The sequence below is a fragment of the Hemitrygon akajei genome, chromosome 25 (genome assembly GCF_048418815.1).
Source record: "Hemitrygon akajei chromosome 25, sHemAka1.3, whole genome shotgun sequence".
NCBI classification, from domain to species: Eukaryota; Metazoa; Chordata; class Chondrichthyes; order Myliobatiformes; family Dasyatidae; genus Hemitrygon; species Hemitrygon akajei.
The window spans coordinates 53600345-53618055 of record NC_133148.1 but is presented as its reverse complement, the minus strand read 5'-3'; the positions used below and the strand labels follow the sequence as shown (position 1 = coordinate 53618055).

The following is a 17711-nucleotide window of genomic DNA, read 5'->3' as shown; positions in this document are numbered from 1 at the left end:
TTTGTGGAATCACTGAAGTCCTGAGATATGGACTATTGTTTTACAGAAACGTGTAAAAAACAACTCCAAATATGGAATGGGAAAACACTGTGTACCTCCCGAGTCAGGGAGGGGAGGGGTAAGGAAGAAGGATAAAACCTGCTGCCCTGTAAGGTTCAGGGTTTCCTTCTCTGAAGGGGCCCAGCTCTGCAGAACTGTTAATAAACTTTGTTTCCTTGAATTTGTCTTGAAGCCATTATTCGGGAGCGTGGCTCGTTTCTGACAACTTGGGGGCTCATCCGGGATCCACACTCCAGCCGTGAGGGGGGCAAGGAAGGACATTGGAGAAGGTGCACCCTGCCGAGTTCGGCAGTCCCTGATTCCTTGCTCGTCGCCCCGCGCGGCTTGAGCGAGTGATATCCGGCGGACTCAAGGAAACAAAGAGGGGTTGTCGAGGCAGTTGAGACAGTGAGCGATCGAGTAATTTCTGTGCACAGGACCCAGGTAAGAAATTGAATTCCTGTAGAGACGTAGTACACAAGAATCGTGGAACTGCGGGGTTCCTGCAGGTGATTTCTCCTGTAGAGACGTAGTACACGAGAATTGTGGAACTGCGGGGTTCCTGCAGGTGATTTCTCCTGTAGAGACGTAGTACACGAGAATTGTGGAACTGCGGGGTTCCTGCAGGTGATTCTTCCTGTAGAGACGTAGTACACGAGAATTGTGGAACTGCGGGGAGCCTGCAGGTGAATTCCTGGGCGATCGCGGGAATACAGGTTCCGGAATTGGACAGGAGTGACCGAGCTAGGTGGGTCACATTCAAATTAAATTCCTGCAGAGACGTAGTGCACAAGAATTGTGGAATTACGGGGTGCCTGCGGGTGGATTGGAACCGAGCAAGTCCTCGAGATGGGGAATAAGGGGTCTAAGAGAGAAAAGGGTAAAGGAAATCCAGGCGCCAATGATGAAAAATACCCCGGGGTACCCCCTGATAGTCTGTTGGGACGGATGTTAGAAAATTGGGATTATGGGAGGCGAAAAGGGAAGTCAAAGAAAAAATGATACAGTACTGTGAATTCTGGTCCCGCCAGCCGATCCAAGGGTCGGCTGTGTGATGTCGTATTGGAATAAGGTGGAAGGGTACCCCACGCTACAAGGGGGTGATATCTTTGTAAGGGACTATTTACTGGCACTGTCCCGTTCCTTTGCAGAACTGCGGAAAAAGGGTCTCTTGGCCCAGACTCCGCTGCTCGATTTTGCTTTACATCAGATCGTGCCTGGAGATTGGGTTCTGGTAAGGACCTGGAAGCCGGAGAAGTTACAGCCACAGTGGGAAGGCCCTTTCCAGGTCCTGCTAACAACTGAGGCGGCTGTACGGACAAAAGAAAAAGGGTGGACACACGCATCCAGGGTAAAAGGACCGGTGAAGCCCGAAAGCCGCACTGAGTGGACCTGTGTTCCCGGTGAAGAACCGATGGTGGTGAGGCTAAAAAGGCAGCAAAAATGAACTCTATGTGGACTGTAACATTATTGACTGTAATATATTTGATTCTATATGTCGGGGAAATTGAAGGGAAATGTGACAAGTGCAGAACCGTGGTACGAGTGGGGCAGAGGGTGTTCCCAGGATCATTTGTGTCCCACTCGCATGTGAATGATCAATGCTATGATCTAAGCAGAGAGAAACATGTTGGGAGAATAGTAAACCTTATTACCAAGTCTATAATAAAGGATACATGGGACAGGGGGGACCATGAGAAGTCTCAGCTGTCCCAGGAAAGACCGGAGTTCTTCCTCCTGCATCAGGAGGGTGACCGGAAGCTGGGAATTAAGCTGTTTGATTCATTAAGGAGAGAAACACGGGAGATAAAGGTGGGCGAGTGGGGTGATGAGTGGCCACCGGCTCGCATCATTGAATACTATGAGCCAGCGACCTGGGCCCAGGATGGGTCGTGGGGATATCGCACTCCTGTCTACATGTTAAACCGAATTATTAGACTGCAGGCGGTGGTGGAAGTGATAACCAATCAAACGGCACTGGCATTGGAGCTGTTGGCAAAACAGCAGAGTCAGATGCGAACAGCAATATACCAGAACAGGCTGGCTGTGGATTACCTATTGGCCTCTGAAGGCGGGGTATGTGGGAAGTTCAATCTTACAAACTGTTGCCTTAAGATAGACGACAGTGGAAAGGCCGTGTTAAAAATATCCGACAAAATTCGGAAACTGGCCCACGTGCCAGTACAAACCTGGAGATCCCTGGGGAACATGAGTTGGCTAGACGGGCTACTGGGAGGTAGTTGGTGGCGCACCGCTCTCCTAGTAGCAGGCGGGGGTCTAATGATTCTCTTACTTTTGCCGTGTTTGATTCCTTGTATACGAACACTGATCAGGCGCAGTATATTCCAGCTCCAGGCAGTAGCGATACCCCATCATGGGACAAACGAGCTAAAACTTATGCTATTAAAGAAGAAAGTGGGCCCCCTGGGAGTGAGAGAAATGCTAGCTGAAACGCACATCTTAAAAAGAAAAAGGGTGGTATTGTAAGATTCAAAATTAAGATGTGCGTTTCTGACAGGTCCGGGTTAAAGTCAAAGGACAAATATGATTTAATTATGTCTAGGGACAACTGTGATTTAATTATATGACATAGGTAGGAAAGGGGAAGAGGTCCTGAAACGAGAGTATAGGGAGTTAGGAAGGCAGTTAAGAAGAAGGACCGCAAAGGTAGTAATCTCGGGATTACTGCCTGTGCCACGCGACAGTGAGAGTAGGAATGGAATTAGGTGGAGGATGAATGCGTGGTTGAGGGATTGGAGCAGGGGGCAGGGATTCAAGTTTCTGGATCATTGGGACCTCTTCTGGGGCAGGCGTGACCTGTTCAAGAAGGACGGGTTACACTTGAATCCTGGGGGGACCAATATCCTAGCGGGGAGGTTTGCTAGGGCTACGGGGCAGACTTTAAACTAGTAAGATGGGGGGGCGGAAATCAATTTGAGGAAACTATGGGAGAGGAGGTTAGTTCACCAGTAGAGCAAGTAAGTAGACCGTGTGTGAGGGAGGACAGGCAGGTGATGGAGGAGGGATGCGCTCAGCCCGAAGTTGTAGGGGAGAAGAAAGAAAAGGATAATAAATTTGAATGCATTGCTAGGGATGAAAAGAGAGGAGGAGGTGGAGAGTATCTTAAATGTATCTATTTTAATGCTAGGAGCATTGTAAGAAAGGTGGATGAGCTTAAAGTGTGGATTGATACCTGGAATTATGATGTTGTAGCTATTAGTGAAACATGGTTGCAGGAAGGGTGTGATTGGCAACTAAATATTCCTGGATTTAGTTGCTTCAGGTGTGATAGAGTAGGAGGGGCCAGAGGAGGAGGTGTTGCATTGCTTGTCCGAGAAAATCTTATGGCGGTGCTTTGGAAGGATAGATTACAGAGCTCCTCTAGGGAGGCTATTTGGGTGGAATTGAGGAATGGGAAAGGTGTAGTAATACTGATAGGAATGTATTATAGGCCACCTAATGGGGAGCGTGAGTTGGAAGAGCAAATGTGTAAGGAGATAGCAGATATTTGTAGTAAACACAAGGTGGTGATTGTGGGAGATTTTAATTTTCCACACATAGATTGGGAAGCTCATTCTGTAAAAGGGCTGGATGGTTTAGAGTTTGTGAAATGTGTGCAGGATAGCTTTTTGCAACAATACATAGAAGTACCGACTAGAGATGGGGCAGTGTTGGATCTCCTGTTAGGGAATGCGATAGGTCAGCTGACAGATGTATGTGTTGGGGAGCACTTCGGGTCCAGTGATCACAATAGCATTAGCTTCAATATAATTATGGAGAAGGACAGGACTGGACCTAGAGTTGAGATTTTTGATTGGAGAAAGGCTAACTTTGAGGAGATGCGCAGGGATTTAGAGAGAGTGGAATGGGTCAAGTTGTTTTATGGGAAGGATGTAATAGAGAAATGGAGGTCATTTAAGGGTGAAATTATGAGGGTACAGAATCTTTATGTTCCTGTTCGGTTGAAAGGAAAGGTTAAAGGTTTGAAAGCGCCATGGTTTTCAAGGGATATTAGAAACTTGGTTCGAAAAAAGAGGGATGTCTACAATAGATATAGGCAGCATGGAGTAAAGGAATTGCTCGAGGAATATAAAGAATGTAAAAGGAAACTTAAGAAAGAGATTAGAAAAGCTAAAAGAAGTTACGAGTTTGGTTTGGCAAATAAGGTGGAAGTAAATCCGAAAGGCTTCTACAGTTATATTAAAAGCAAGAGGATAGTGAGGGATAAAATTGGTCCCTTAGAGAATCAGGGTGGTCAGCTATGTGTGGAGCCGAGGGAGATGGGAGAGATTTTGAACGATTTCTTCTCTTCGGTATTCACTAAGGAGAAGGATATTGAATGGTGTAAGGTGTGGGAAACAAGTAAGGAAGTTATGGAACCTATGACAATTAAAGAGGTGGAAGTACTGGCGCTTTTAAGAAATTTAAAAGTGGATAAATCTCCGGGTCCTGACCGGATATTCCCCAGGACCTTGAGGGAAGTTTGTGTAGAGATAGCAGGAGCTCTGACGGAGATCTTTCAGATGTCATTAGAAACAGGGATTGTGCCGGAGGATTGGCGTATTGCTCATGTGGTTCCATTGTTTAAAAAGGGTTCTAGAAGTAAGCCTGGCAATTATAGACCTGTCAGTTTGACATCAGTGGTGGGTAAATTAATGGAAAGTATTCTTAGAGATAGTATTTATAATTATCTGGATAGACAGGATCTGATAAGGAGTAGCCAGCATGGATTTGTGCGTGGAAGGTCATGTTTGACAAACCTTATTGAATTTTTTGAAGTAGTTACGAGGAATGTTGACGAGGGTAAGGCAGTGGATGTAGTCTATATGGACTTCAGCAAGGCCTTTGACAAAGTTCCACATGGAAGGTTAGTTAAGAAGGTTCAGTCGTTAGGTATTAATGCTGGAGTAATAAAATGGATTCAACAGTGGCTAGATAGGAGATGCCAGAGAGTAGTGGTGGATAATTGTTTATTGGGATGGAGGCCGGTGACTAGCGGGGTGCCTCAGGGATCTGTTTTGGTCCCAATGTTGTTTGTAATATACATAAATGATCTGGATGATGGGGTGGTAAATTGGATTAGTAAGTATGCTGATGATACTAAGGTAGGAGGTGTTGTGGATAATGAAGTGGGTTTTCAAAGCTTGCAGGGAGATTTATGCCGGTTAGAAGAATGGGCTGAACGTTGGCAGATGGAGTTTAATGCTGAGAAGTGTGAGGTTCTACATTTTGGCAGGAATAATCCAAATAGAACATACAGGGTAAATGGTAGGGCATTGAGGAATGCAGTGGAACAGAGAGATCTAGGAATAACAGTGCATAGTTCCCTGAAGGTGGAGTCTCATGTAGATAGGGTGGTGAAGAAGGCTTTTGGAACGCTGGCCTTTATAAATCAGAGCATTGAGTACAGAAGTTGGGATGTAATGTTAAAATTGTACAAGGCATTGGTAAGGCCAAATTTGGAATATTGTGTACAGTTCTGGTCACCGAATTATAGGAAAGATATCAATAAATTAGAGAGAGTGCAGAGACGATTTACTAGGATGTTACCTGGGTTTCAGCACTTAAGTTACAGAGAAAGGTTGAACAAGTTAGGTCTCTATTCATTGGAGCGTAGAAGGTTGAGGGGGGATTTGATCGAGGTATTTAAAATGTTGAGAGGGATAGATAGAGTTGACGTGAATAGGCTGTTTCCATTGAGAGTAGGGGAGATTCAAACGAGAGGACATGATTTGAGAGTTAGGGGGCAAAAGTTTAAGGGAAACACGAGGGGGTATTTCTTTACTCAGAGAGTGATAGCTGTGTGGAATGAGCTTCCTGTAGAAGTAGTAGAGGCCAGTTCAGTTGTGTCATTTAAGGTAAAATTGGATAGGTATATGGATAGGAAAGGAGTGGAGGGTTATGGGCTGAGTGCGGGTAGGTGGGACTAGGTGAGATTAAGAGTTCAGCACGGACTAGGAGGGCCGGAATGGCCTGTTTCCGTGCTGTGATTGTTATATGGTTATATTATGTCTGGGTTAAAGTCTGTAAACAAGTGTGATCTAATTATGAATGCAGAAGCCTTGACAAAATTAACTGTTTGTGGAATCATTGAAGTCCTGAGATATGGACTATTGTTTTACAGAAACGTGTAAAAAACAACTCCAAATATGGAATGGGAAAACACTGTGTACCTCCCGAGTCAGGGAGGGGAGGGGTAAGGAAGAAGGATAAAACCTGCTGCCCTGTAAGGTTCAGGGTTCCCTTCTCTGAAGGGGCCCAGCTCTGCAGAACTGTTAATAAACTTTGTTTCCTTGAATTTGTCTTGAAGCCATTATTCGGGAGCGTGGCTCGTTTCTGACACTTTTCTTATCCTCCTCCCTCCCATCTTTTTATTCTACCCTACCCCCACCTCTTCTAGCCCATCTCCTCTCCACCCCAGCCCTCCCGTCCCCCACTCCCCTCCTTCCCTTTTCCTATCCCCTCCCTTCTTTCCCCTCCTCCTCTTCCCTCAAATCTACTCCCCACTGCATCCTCCATTCTGTACACACCTTTCCCCCATTCACTCATCCTATCCTCTCACTGTCACCACCCCCCCATCCATTCATTCATTCTGTAATCTTCCCCCGATTCATTCTTCCCTTCCACCATTACCGAAGTAGCTCTTCATCTGCTGCTCCTTCACCGCTGCCGGCGCCACATCGCCAATGAGTTTAGCCAAACCTTGAATTCCCATCCTGCCCGCGCTGTCTCTGCTCCGCTCCTATTACGCGCCAAACCTGGGTCCTCCAGGCCAGCCAAACACTCCGAAAGCATCAAGACAGTTCCTCCAGTTCACCGAATCGCACTCCGAGAGCATCGAGCGAGGTCCTCCAGGTCACCCAATCGCACTCCGAGAGTGTGGATTACCGTCTTCCGGAGAGCTCAATCTCATTTCGAGATTGTTTATTCTAGCCCCCCTCCACCCCACTCAGTTCGCCAATCTGTCTTCCAATACGCCCAACAGCCGTCCAAGATAGTCAATGCCAGCCCTCCATTCCGCTTAACCACAGTCCGAGAACGTCGATCGGTCTTCCAGTCCGCGTAACAACACTCCGACAGCGTCGATTGCAGCTTTCCAGCCCATCAAATCGGCCCCGGAACCAAGATCGAGCCAATTCCAATGGAACATAGTACAGGCCCTTCGGCCCACAATGTTGTGCCGACCCTTAAACCCTGCCTCCCATATAACCCCTCCCCACTTTAAATTCCTCCATATACCTGTCTAGTAGTCTCTTAAATTTCACTAGTGTATCTGCCTCCACCACTGACTCAGGCAGTGCATTCCACGCACCAACCACTCTCTGAGTAAAAAAACCTTCCTCTAGTATCCCCCTTGAACTTCACACCCCTTACCTTAAAGCCATGTCCTCTTGTATTGAGCAGTGGTGCCCTGGGGAAGAGGCGCTGGCTGTCCACTCTACCTATTCCTCAATATCTTGTATACCTCTATCATGTATTCCTCCTCAATCGTCTCCCTACTGCAGGGTCAAGTTCTTCAGCCAGCTTTGTACCCTGGACTGGATGCAGGTATGGCCTATCCATGTGTATTACCCAGGAAACACGTGTTCACTCCCAACACTGTAGCCAAAATTTGTAAAGCAGGGGAACAGAATCGTTGTCAAATTTATTATAACTGACGTATGTTGTTAGATTGTTACTATGCGATGGTAGCACAGTGCAAGAGATAAAAATTACTATAAGCTCATTCATTCATAATGGAAAGTGGTCTTTCCATTACCATGACCATATGGCAAGTGGTTGCCATTGCTTTCTTCTAGGCAGTGTCTTTACAAAGCGGGTGACCCCAGCCATTATCATTACTGTTCAGAGATTGTCTGTCTGGTGTCAGTGGACGTATAACCAGGACTTGCGCCATGCACCAGTTCCTTGTACGACCATTCACCACCTGCTCCCATGGCTTCACCCTGATTGGGAGGGGCTGAGCAGGTGCTACACTTTGCTCGAGGGTGACCTGCAGGCTAGAGAGGAGGAGTGCTTTGCACCTCCTTTAGTACAAAAATATCTTTGCCTGGCCACCTATACTAAATCGTACAAAACCAATAAATAGTGCGGTAGACTGATAACAAGGTAGTGTTCATAGGTTCAAAAACCATTTAGAAATCTGATGATAGGGAAAAAGCTGATCCTAAATTGTCGAGTGAGGGTCTTCAAGCTCCTGTACCTTCTCCCCAGTAATGAGAAGAGGGCATGCCCCAGATGAGGCTCCTTAATGATGGGTGCCGTCTTCATGAGGCACCATCACTTGAATGTGCGGAGGGTTGTGCCTGGGATGGAGCTGGCAGAATCTACAGTCCTCTGCAGCCTCTTGACCACATGCATTGGAGTCTCATTTCGAGGCTGTGATGTAACCAGCAGAATGCTCTCCACGGTACATCTGCAGAAATTTGCTAGGATCTTCGGAGACTCTATATTGGAGAAAGGCCAATTCTGGCTGGTATCAGAAAGGGTCTGGCAAGTGTGAAATGGGACAGGATGTTTTCCTGCAAAGGCATGAAAAGTGGGAAGCCTCCAAAAGTGAAATTTTAAGAGTTCAGATTTTCTATGTTTCTGGCAACAAATTCCACAGAATCACCACTCTCTGGCTAAAGAAATTTCTCCTGTTCTAAAAGGATATCCCTCTATTCTGAGGCTGTGTCCTCTGATCCTAGACTCTTCCATAGGAAACATCCTCTCCACATCCACTCTATTGAGGTATTTCAAGATTTGATAGGTTTCTTTGAGGCTACCCCTCATTCTTCAGAATTCCATTGAATACAAGGCCCAAAGCCATCAAACGCTCTTCATATGACGAGCTGTTCAATCCTGGGATAATTTTTGTGAAATTCTTTTGAACCCTCTCCAGTTTCAGCACATCTTTTCAAAGATTACGGGCCCAAAACTGCTCATAACACTCCAAGTGAGATCTCAGTAGTGCTTTAGAGCGTTGTTGCGGGCAGTGGAGTGAGCCGGGAGTAGAGTGGAGGCCTAAGGGCTTTGGCTCAATGGATTTCGGCGGAACCGGGCGAGGCGAGGAAGACTGGAGCTGCAGAGCTCTCACAGCTAGTTGCTTGGTAAGTAGTCCTGCTTCCTTTTACACTTATAACTTTAAAAGTATTGTTAAATAGTGTGATAGTTAGCTGTATTGGGGCAAAGGGTTCTTGCATAACTAATACTAGTACATTAAATTAACTATATAGCATGGAGCAGGTGATGTGTTACTGCTGCGAGATGTGGGAACCGGTAGACCCCATTGAGGGACACGGTGACTACATTTGCAGCAAGTGTTTGTTGCTCGAGGAACTCCAGCTTCATATTGATGAGCTGCAGTCCGAGCTTCAGACACTGCGACACATCGGGGAGGGGGAGAGTTACCTGGACTCTGTGTACCAGGAGATAGCCACACCTAATAGATTAACTAATGTAGATTGCAGTCAAGCACAGGATGGTGTGGCTATGAGTGAGGCAAATAGGGGAATCCAGGAGGTAGGGCTGGAGGAGATGCAGGCCTTGCTCTTGTCCAACAGATTCGAGGCTTTAACTCCCTGTGAGGGCAGGAGTGGGGACTGTGGGGAGGATGAGCAACCTGCCCATAGCACCGTGGAGTGGGGGACCATTCCAGAGGGGGGAGTCAATAGAAATGTTGTAGTAATAGGGGACAGTATCGTCAGGGGGATAGATAGGGTTCTCTGCAACCGAGAGCGAGAGTCCCGAAGGCTATGTTGCCTGCTTGGTGCCAGGGTTAAGGACATCTCTTCTGGGCTGGAGAGAAACTTGCAGTGGGAGGGGGAAGATCCAGTTGTCTTAGTACACGTCGGTACTAATGACATAGATAGGACAAGGAAGAAGGTTCTGTTACAGGAATATGAGCAGCTAGGGGTCAAATTAAAAAACAGAACCTCAAGGGTAATAATCTCTGGATTATTACCTGAGCCATGAGCAAATTTGGCTAGGTTAAATAAAATTAGGGAGTTAAACACGTGGCTCAAAGACTGGTGTGGGAGAAGTGGGTTTTGCTTCTTGGGACACTGGCACCAGTACTGGGACAGGAGAGAACTGTTCCGGAGGGATGGGCTTCACCTGAACCGGGCTGGGGTTAGTGTCCTGGCGAATCATATAACTAGGGCTGCAGAGAGGTCTTTAAACTAATTAGTGGGGGGGAGCATTCTAGAGAGCAAATAATTAAAAAGACAATGGAGAAGGTAATGGATGTAGGTAAAAGTGGAGGAATAAAAAGACAGAGTGTGTCAGGAGGGGAAAGAATGTACGGAGATAAGCGTAAAGTTGTACAAAAGGAAAAGGTAGGAAATAAGTGTCAAACATATTTGAAAGTCCTTTATTTGAATGCACGTAGTATTAGGAATAAAATTGATGAGTTGACGGTACAAATAATTATGTATGGTTATGATATTGTGGCAATTACGGAAACATGGCTGCAGGGTGACCAGGACTGGGAATTAAACATACAAGGGTATTCGACAATTAGGAGAGACAGGCAAGAAGGAAAAGGAGGTGGGGTGGCTATGTTAATAAATCAAGAAATCACTGCAATAAAGCGAAATGATATTGGCTCAAAGGATCAGGATAACAAAACAATTTGGGTAGAAATAGGAAATAGTAAAGGGAAAAAAGCAGTGGTGGGAGTAGTCTATAGGCCTCCAAACAGCTGTAACACAGTTGGTCAGAGCATAAATCAGGAATTAGTTGGGGCTTGTAATAAGGGAACAGCTATAATTATGGGGGATTTTAACTTTCATATTGACTGGACTAATCAAGTCGGACACGGCAGCCTTGAAGAAGAGTTTATTGAGTGTATTCGGGATGGGTTCCTTGAACAATATGTTACTGAGCCGACAAGGGGGCAAGCAGTCTTAGATCTGGTCCTGTGTAATGAGACAGGACTAATAAAAAATGTCCTAGTAAAGGATTCCCTTGGAATGAGTGACCATAACATGGTCGAATTCCATATTCAATTAGAGGATGAGAGGGTTGGATCTCAAACAAGCGTACTGAGCTTAAATAAAGGAGACTATGATGGTATGAGAGCGGAATTGCTTAAGATGGATTGGGAAAATAGATTAAAGGGTAGATCGGTACTTGATCAGTGGTGTATATTTAAGGAATTATTTTACAACTATCAAGAAAAATATATTCCACTGAAGAAAAAAGGGTGTAAAAGAAAAAATAGTTATCCGTGGCTAAGTAAAGAAATAAAGCAAAGTATACGACTAAAAAGAAAGTTATATAAGGTAGCTAAATCTAGTGGGAAGACTGAAGATCGAGAAGCTTTTAAAGATCAGCAGCAAATAACAAAAAGATTGATTAAGAAGGGGAAGATAGATTATGAAAGTAAATTGGTGAAAAACATAAAAGCAGATAGTAAGAGTTTTTATAGTTACATAAAAAGAAAAAGGGTGGCTAAAATAAATGTTGGTCCCCTAGAAGATGAGACCGGGAAATTAATGGTAGGGGACATGGAGATGGCGGAAACGCTGAACAAATATTTTGTATCAGTTTTTACAGTAGAGGACACTCAAAATATCCCAACACTGGATAAACAGGGGGCTCTAGAGGGAGAGAAGCTAACTACGATTCAAATCACCAAGGAAATGGTACTTGATAAATTAATGGGACTGAAGGTGGATAAATCCCCTGGACCGGATGGCTTACATCCTAGGGTCTTAAGGGAAGTGGCGGTCGGGATTGTGGATGCATTAGTGATAATTTTTCAAAACTCGCTGGACTCGGCAATGGTCCCGGCAGATTGGAAAAATGCTAGTGTAACTCCTTTATTTAAAAAGGGCAATAGACAGAACGCTGGGAATTATAGGCCAGTTAGTCTAACATCTGTGGTTGGCAAAATGTTGGAATTGATAATTAAGGAAACAGTAACAGGGCATTTGGATAAACATAGCTTAATAGGACAAAGTCAGCATGGCTTTACAAAAAGGAAGTCATGTTTGACAAATTTGTTGGAGTTCTTTGAGGACATAACATATAGGGTAGGTAAAGGGGAACCAGTGGATATGGTGTATTTGGACTTCCAAAAGGCATTTGACAAGGTGCCACACCAAAGATTATTACTTAAAGTAAAAAATCATGGGATTGGGGATAATATTCTGGCATGGGTGGAGGATTGGCTTTCTAACAGAAAACAGAGAGTTGGGATAAATGGTTTATTCTCAGACTGGCAGTTGGTGACTAGTGGTGTTCCGCAGGGGTCGGTGTTGGGACCCCAACTCTTTACAATCTATATTAATGATTTGGAGAAAGGGACTGAGTGCAACGTATCGAAGTTTGCTGATGACACAAAGATGGGAGGGAGTGTAATGAGTGTGGAGGACATTGAAACCCTGCAGGGGGACATAGATAGGCTGGGTGATTGGGCAGACATTTGGCAGATGAAATATAATACTGACAAGTGTGAGGTCTTGCACTTTGGCAGGAAAAATAATAGAGCAAGTTATTATCTAAATGGAGAGAAACTGGAAAGTGCTTCTGTGCAAAGGGATCTGGGGGCCCTGGTGCAGGAAACACAAAAAGTTAGTATGCAAGTGCAGCAGGTGGTCAAGAAGGCCAATGGAATGCTGGCTTTTATTGCTAGGGGGATGGAGTATAAGAACAGGGAGGTCTTACTGCAGTTGTACCGGGTATTGGTGAGACCACACCTGGAGTACTGCGTGCAGTTCTGGTGTCCATATTTAAGAAAGGACATACTGGCTCTCGAGGCAGTGCAGAGAAGATTCACTAGGTTAATTCCGGGGATGGGTGGGTTGATGTATGATGAAAGGTTGAGTAGATTGGGACTCTACTCATTGGAGTTCCGAAGAATGAGAGGAGATCTTATTGAAACATATAAGATTGTGAAGGGGCTTGATCGGGTGGATGCGGGGAGAATGTTCCCAATGATGGGTGAAACTAGGACTAGGGGGCATTATCTTAAAATAAGGGGATGCCGTTCCAGGCCTGAGATGCGGAGAAATTTCTTCATTCAGAGGGTAGTGGGGCTGTGGAATTTACTGCCCCAGAGAGCTGTGGAAGCAACTACACTCAATAAATTCAAAACGGAGATAGACATTTTCCTGGATAAAAATGGCATTAGGGGATACGGTGAGCGAGCAGGTAAGTGGACATGAGGCTAGGTTTAGATCAGCCATGTGATCTCCTGGACCAATTTTTGATAGCCTGGATGGGTCGGAGAGGAATTTTCCAGATTTTTTCTCCTCAATTGGCAACTCGTTTTTTTCCCCCGGGTGATCACATGGGTTTGGGCGGGATGAATAATAAAATAAAATGGGCGGCATGGTGCCCTGTTGGTTGGCACTGTTGCCTTGTGGGAATCGGTAAAAACTAGAGTTAAGATTGGATCAGCCATGATCTTGATGAATGGCGGAGCAGGCTTGAGGGGCCGATTGGCCTACTCCTGCTCCTATCTCTTATGTTCTTATGTTTATAAAGCCTCAACATTGCATCCATGTTGTACTGTTGTATAAGACAGGCTCTAAGAATAAGCCAAAAAATTATAAGCCAGTGACCCTGACATCAGTAGTGGACATTGTAAGGGACCAGATATAAAAGTATTTGGAGAGACAGGAACTTATTAGAGATGGTCAATATAGCTTTGTTCACATCTAACCAATCGTATGGAGGTTTTCAAGGAGATTACAGGGAAATTAATGCGGGAAATGCAGTGGCTGTTGTCTACATGGTTTTTAACGAGGCGTTTGACAAGGTCCCGCGTAGGAGGTTGGTCAAGAATGTTCAATTGCTTGGCATTCAGGATAAGGTCGTATATGGTATTCACAATCAGCTTTGTGGGAGAAGCCAGAGAGTGGCAGCAGATGGTTCTGGAGGCCTTTCTAGAATCTGTTACAGGGACTGGTGTGGTCTGTTATCATTTGTCATCCATATCAACGATCTTGATTATAATGTGGGAAACCTAATCGGCAGATTTGCTGTTGACACAAAGACTGGGAAGGTAGTGGACAGCAAGGAAGGCTATAAAATCTTGAAATGGGATCTGGACCAGCTGGAGAAATGGGCTGAAAAATGGCAGATGGAGTTTAATGCAGACAAGTGTGAGATGTTGCCCTGGGGAGGACAAACCAGGGTCAGACCGACACAGTGACGGGAAGGGCACTGAGGAATGCAGTGGAACGGGGGATCTGGGAATGCAGATCCATAACTCCTTGAAAGTGGTGTCACAGGTAGGTAGGATAAAGAGAGCTTTCGGCACATTGGCCTTCACAAATCAAAGAATTGAGTACAGGAGTTGGGATGTTAAGAATCATAGAAATCTACAGCACATTACAGCCCACAATATTGTGCTGCCCACTTAACCTACTCTAGAAAATGCCTAGTGTTATCCTACCACATAGCCCTCTGTTTCTCTTAGCTCAATGTACCTATCTAAGAGTCCCTTAAACCCTATTGTATCCGCCTCCGGCAATGTATTCCACCCGCCACTCTCTGTGAGAAAAACTTACCCCTGACATCACCTCTGTACCTACTTCCAAGCACCTTAAAACTATGCCCCCTCATGTTAGTCATTTCAGCCCTGGGAAAAAGCCTCTGACTATCCACACGATCAATGCACCTCATCATCTCATACACCTCTATCAGGTCACCTCTCATCCTCTGTAACTCCAAGAAGTAAAATCCAACCTGTTCTGAAAAGCATGCTCTCCAATCTAGACAGCATCCTTGTAAATCTCCAATGCATTCTCCTTATAGTATCCACATCCTTCGTGTAGTAAAGTGACCAGAAATGAACACAGTACTCCAAGTGCGGTCTAACTAATGTCTAATATAGCTTTAACAATACCTCTTGGCTCTTGAACTCAATTCCAGGAATGCCATCACGCCATATGTCTTCTTAACAACACTGTCAACCTGTGCAGCAACTTTGAGTGTCCTGTGGACACAGACCCCAAGATCTTGCTGATCCTCCACACTGCCAAGACTCTTACCATTAATATTATATTCTGCCTTCCAATTTGACCTACCGAAATGAACCACTTCACACTTATCTGTGTTGAACTCCATCTGCCACTTCTCGGCCCAGTTCTACATCCTATCGATGTCCCACTCTAACCTCTGACAACTCTCCAGACTACCAACAACACCCCCAGCTTTTGTGTCATCAGCAAACTTACTAACCCACCCTTTCTCTTCCTCATCCAGGTCATTTATAAAGAATTATAAAAAAAAAAATGTTATGTTGAAGTTGACTAAAACATTGGTGAGGCCGAATGTGGCGTTTAATGTGCAGTTCTGGTCACATACCTTCAGGAAAGTTATCAGTAAGATTGCCCATCCCCATTTCTCTCTCTCACCTTATCTCCTTACCTGCCTAACACCTCCCTCTGGAGCACCTCCCCCCTTTTCTTTCTTCCATGGACTTATGTCCTCTCCTATCAGATTCCCCCTTCTCCAGCCCTATATCTTTCGCCAATCAACTTTCCAGCTCTTTGTTTCATCAATCCGCCCCCCCTATCCTGGTTTGACCTATCACCTTGTGGTTCTTCCTCCCCTCCTTCACTTTCTTACTCTGACTCCTCATCTTTTATCGCGTCCTGCTGAAGGGTCTCAGCCCGAAACGTCGACTGTACCCCTTTCCATAGGTGCTGCTTGGCCTGCTGAGTTCCTCCAGAAATGTCTGTGTGTTATTTTGGATTTCCAGCACCTGCTTGCTCCCCACAAGAGTTTTCCTGACTGGGTGAGGGTATATTCTAGAGCTACATTATTTTCCTTCTACAGTCTCTCTGCTGTCCCCTACCCTGACCTGCAGTTCCCCACATGATGCCCCGCGTATTTTCTGGAAGGGGAAACATTTTAGACACCTCTGAGGTATTCCAACAGTTAAAAACTGCCTCCAGCATTTCCTTCTCCCATTTTCCTCAGAACCCATGCCTCTGTATGTACAGGGTCACTGGGATCAAGCATTTCCAACATGTTTCTAAATTCATCGCTGCTATGAGACTCTATAGTTCTAAATATTTCAATGTGGTGTTAATCCATACAGCCCTTGGAACACCATCCATATACGGGACACAAATGCAGTCCACTGCTCTCCTTTCTGCCAGTAACATTTGCGTGACTCATCTGTTGAGTCCCCGCTGTTATTACCAATAACGGTCAATATTGCATTCCTGTGCATGCACATTATAATCAGTCTCCTTTCCGCAGCATCATCAAGACTGTGTATTGCTCTCTGCTAACTAATTGGCTGGAACGTGGAATCACCCAGGTTGAGTGAACTTGGCCTTCTGTTCTTGGAGCGACGGAGGATGAGAGGTGACCTGATAGAGGTGTTGTAGGTGATGGGAAGCATTGATCGTGTGGATAGTCAGGGATTTTTTCCCAGGGCTGAAATGACTAGCATGAGAGGGCATAGTTTTAAGGTGCTTGGAAGTAGGTACAGAGGCGATGTCAGGGGTAAGAGTTTTACGCAGAGAGTGGTGAGTGCATGGAATGGGCTACCGGCAACAGTGGTGGAGTGGAAATGATAGGGTCTTTTAACAGACTTCTGGATCAGTACATGGAGCTTAGAAAAATGGAGGGCTATGGGTAAGCCTAGGTAATTTATAAGGTAAGAACATGTTCGGCACAGCTTTGTGGGCCGAAGGGCCTGCATTTTGCTGTAGGTTTTCTATGTTTCTATCCCCAGGCATATATGCCCCGATATCCCCAGCAATGTCCCTTGGCTGCTGTACTCCCAATGCAGAAATGAGGACTCTGAACCACATCTGGGCCACAACAGAGAAGATTGCCAAGGACAGACGTTGCTGCCTTAAACGCCAGCATTGTAACAGGCCATAAGTAAGTAAGCTATACCCCCAACGGGGTAATATATGTTATATTCTGGATCTGATTTCCTGTCCTGGCGCCCCCGCCCCCAATAGTAACTGTAGGGTGCCAATCATGCCAACAGTAGCACCTGCTCCTTTCGGTTGCCTGTCGGCAGGGAATCCTCATGTGGAGGCTCCTCGTCATAACCATATCTGGTCGGCTTATCCGTTACATCATTCCAATCCATATCTCCATCTTCATTCTCCTCCAATCTTTCAGATCCAAGAGCACATATCATTCCTCGCTGTGCAGTAAGTTGGTCCAGCAGCATTAGTGTCAGCTTTAAACACTTTGTGGGATCTCCAGTGCTGAGTTTCTTTTCATTGTACTGATTTCTATGTCAGATTCATAGCTGTCTTTAAATCCCTGCACTGCTTCCTCCACCCTCCATTTCGGCCTTAGCCACCTGGTCTTCTTCTTCACTTTTTTTTTTAACCAGTTTTTCACACAGTAACTGAAACTGGGACACAGTGGGTATCAGATCCACAATCCTCTGCCTCTATAAATCAGTAAGTTTCTCTTTAAAGTTTTCCACCTCATCGCGGAGCCTTTTGATTTCCTCTTCTAATCTGCTCCACTCTACTTTAGCTTTCTGCTGACATTCCAGAAGTTTCTTTGCTCATCCGTCCTGTTCGCTTTAACTTTCTGCCGATATTCGATGTTTTCCTCTTCTGATCTTTCTCGCTGTAATTTAACTCTCTATCAACATTCTGTCCAATGCTCAATTAAATCATTTGAATTCCTGGTTTCACAATTTCTCTTCAGCAATCTTCCAAAGAGCGTCCCCCGTGGTTTTCCCTTCA

General features: G+C 45.3%; 1 protein-coding gene across 2 annotated transcripts in view; it reads right to left on the bottom strand.

Annotated features, from left to right (window-relative positions):
* The window catches only part of fen1 (flap structure-specific endonuclease 1), a 141900-nt gene extending 134996 nt beyond the window's left edge, over nt 1–6904 (bottom strand). Inside the window, exon 1 of one of the 2 annotated variants that reach the window (XM_073029455.1) lies at nt 6673–6904. In XM_073029455.1, coding sequence (XP_072885556.1) covers nt 6673–6754 — 82 coding nt within the window. In that variant the 5' untranslated portion in view covers nt 6755–6904. The remainder of the gene's footprint in view (nt 1–6672) is intronic. The other variant, XM_073029456.1, reaches the window with a different exon arrangement.
* Between the last annotated feature and the right edge of the window lie 10807 nt (nt 6905–17711).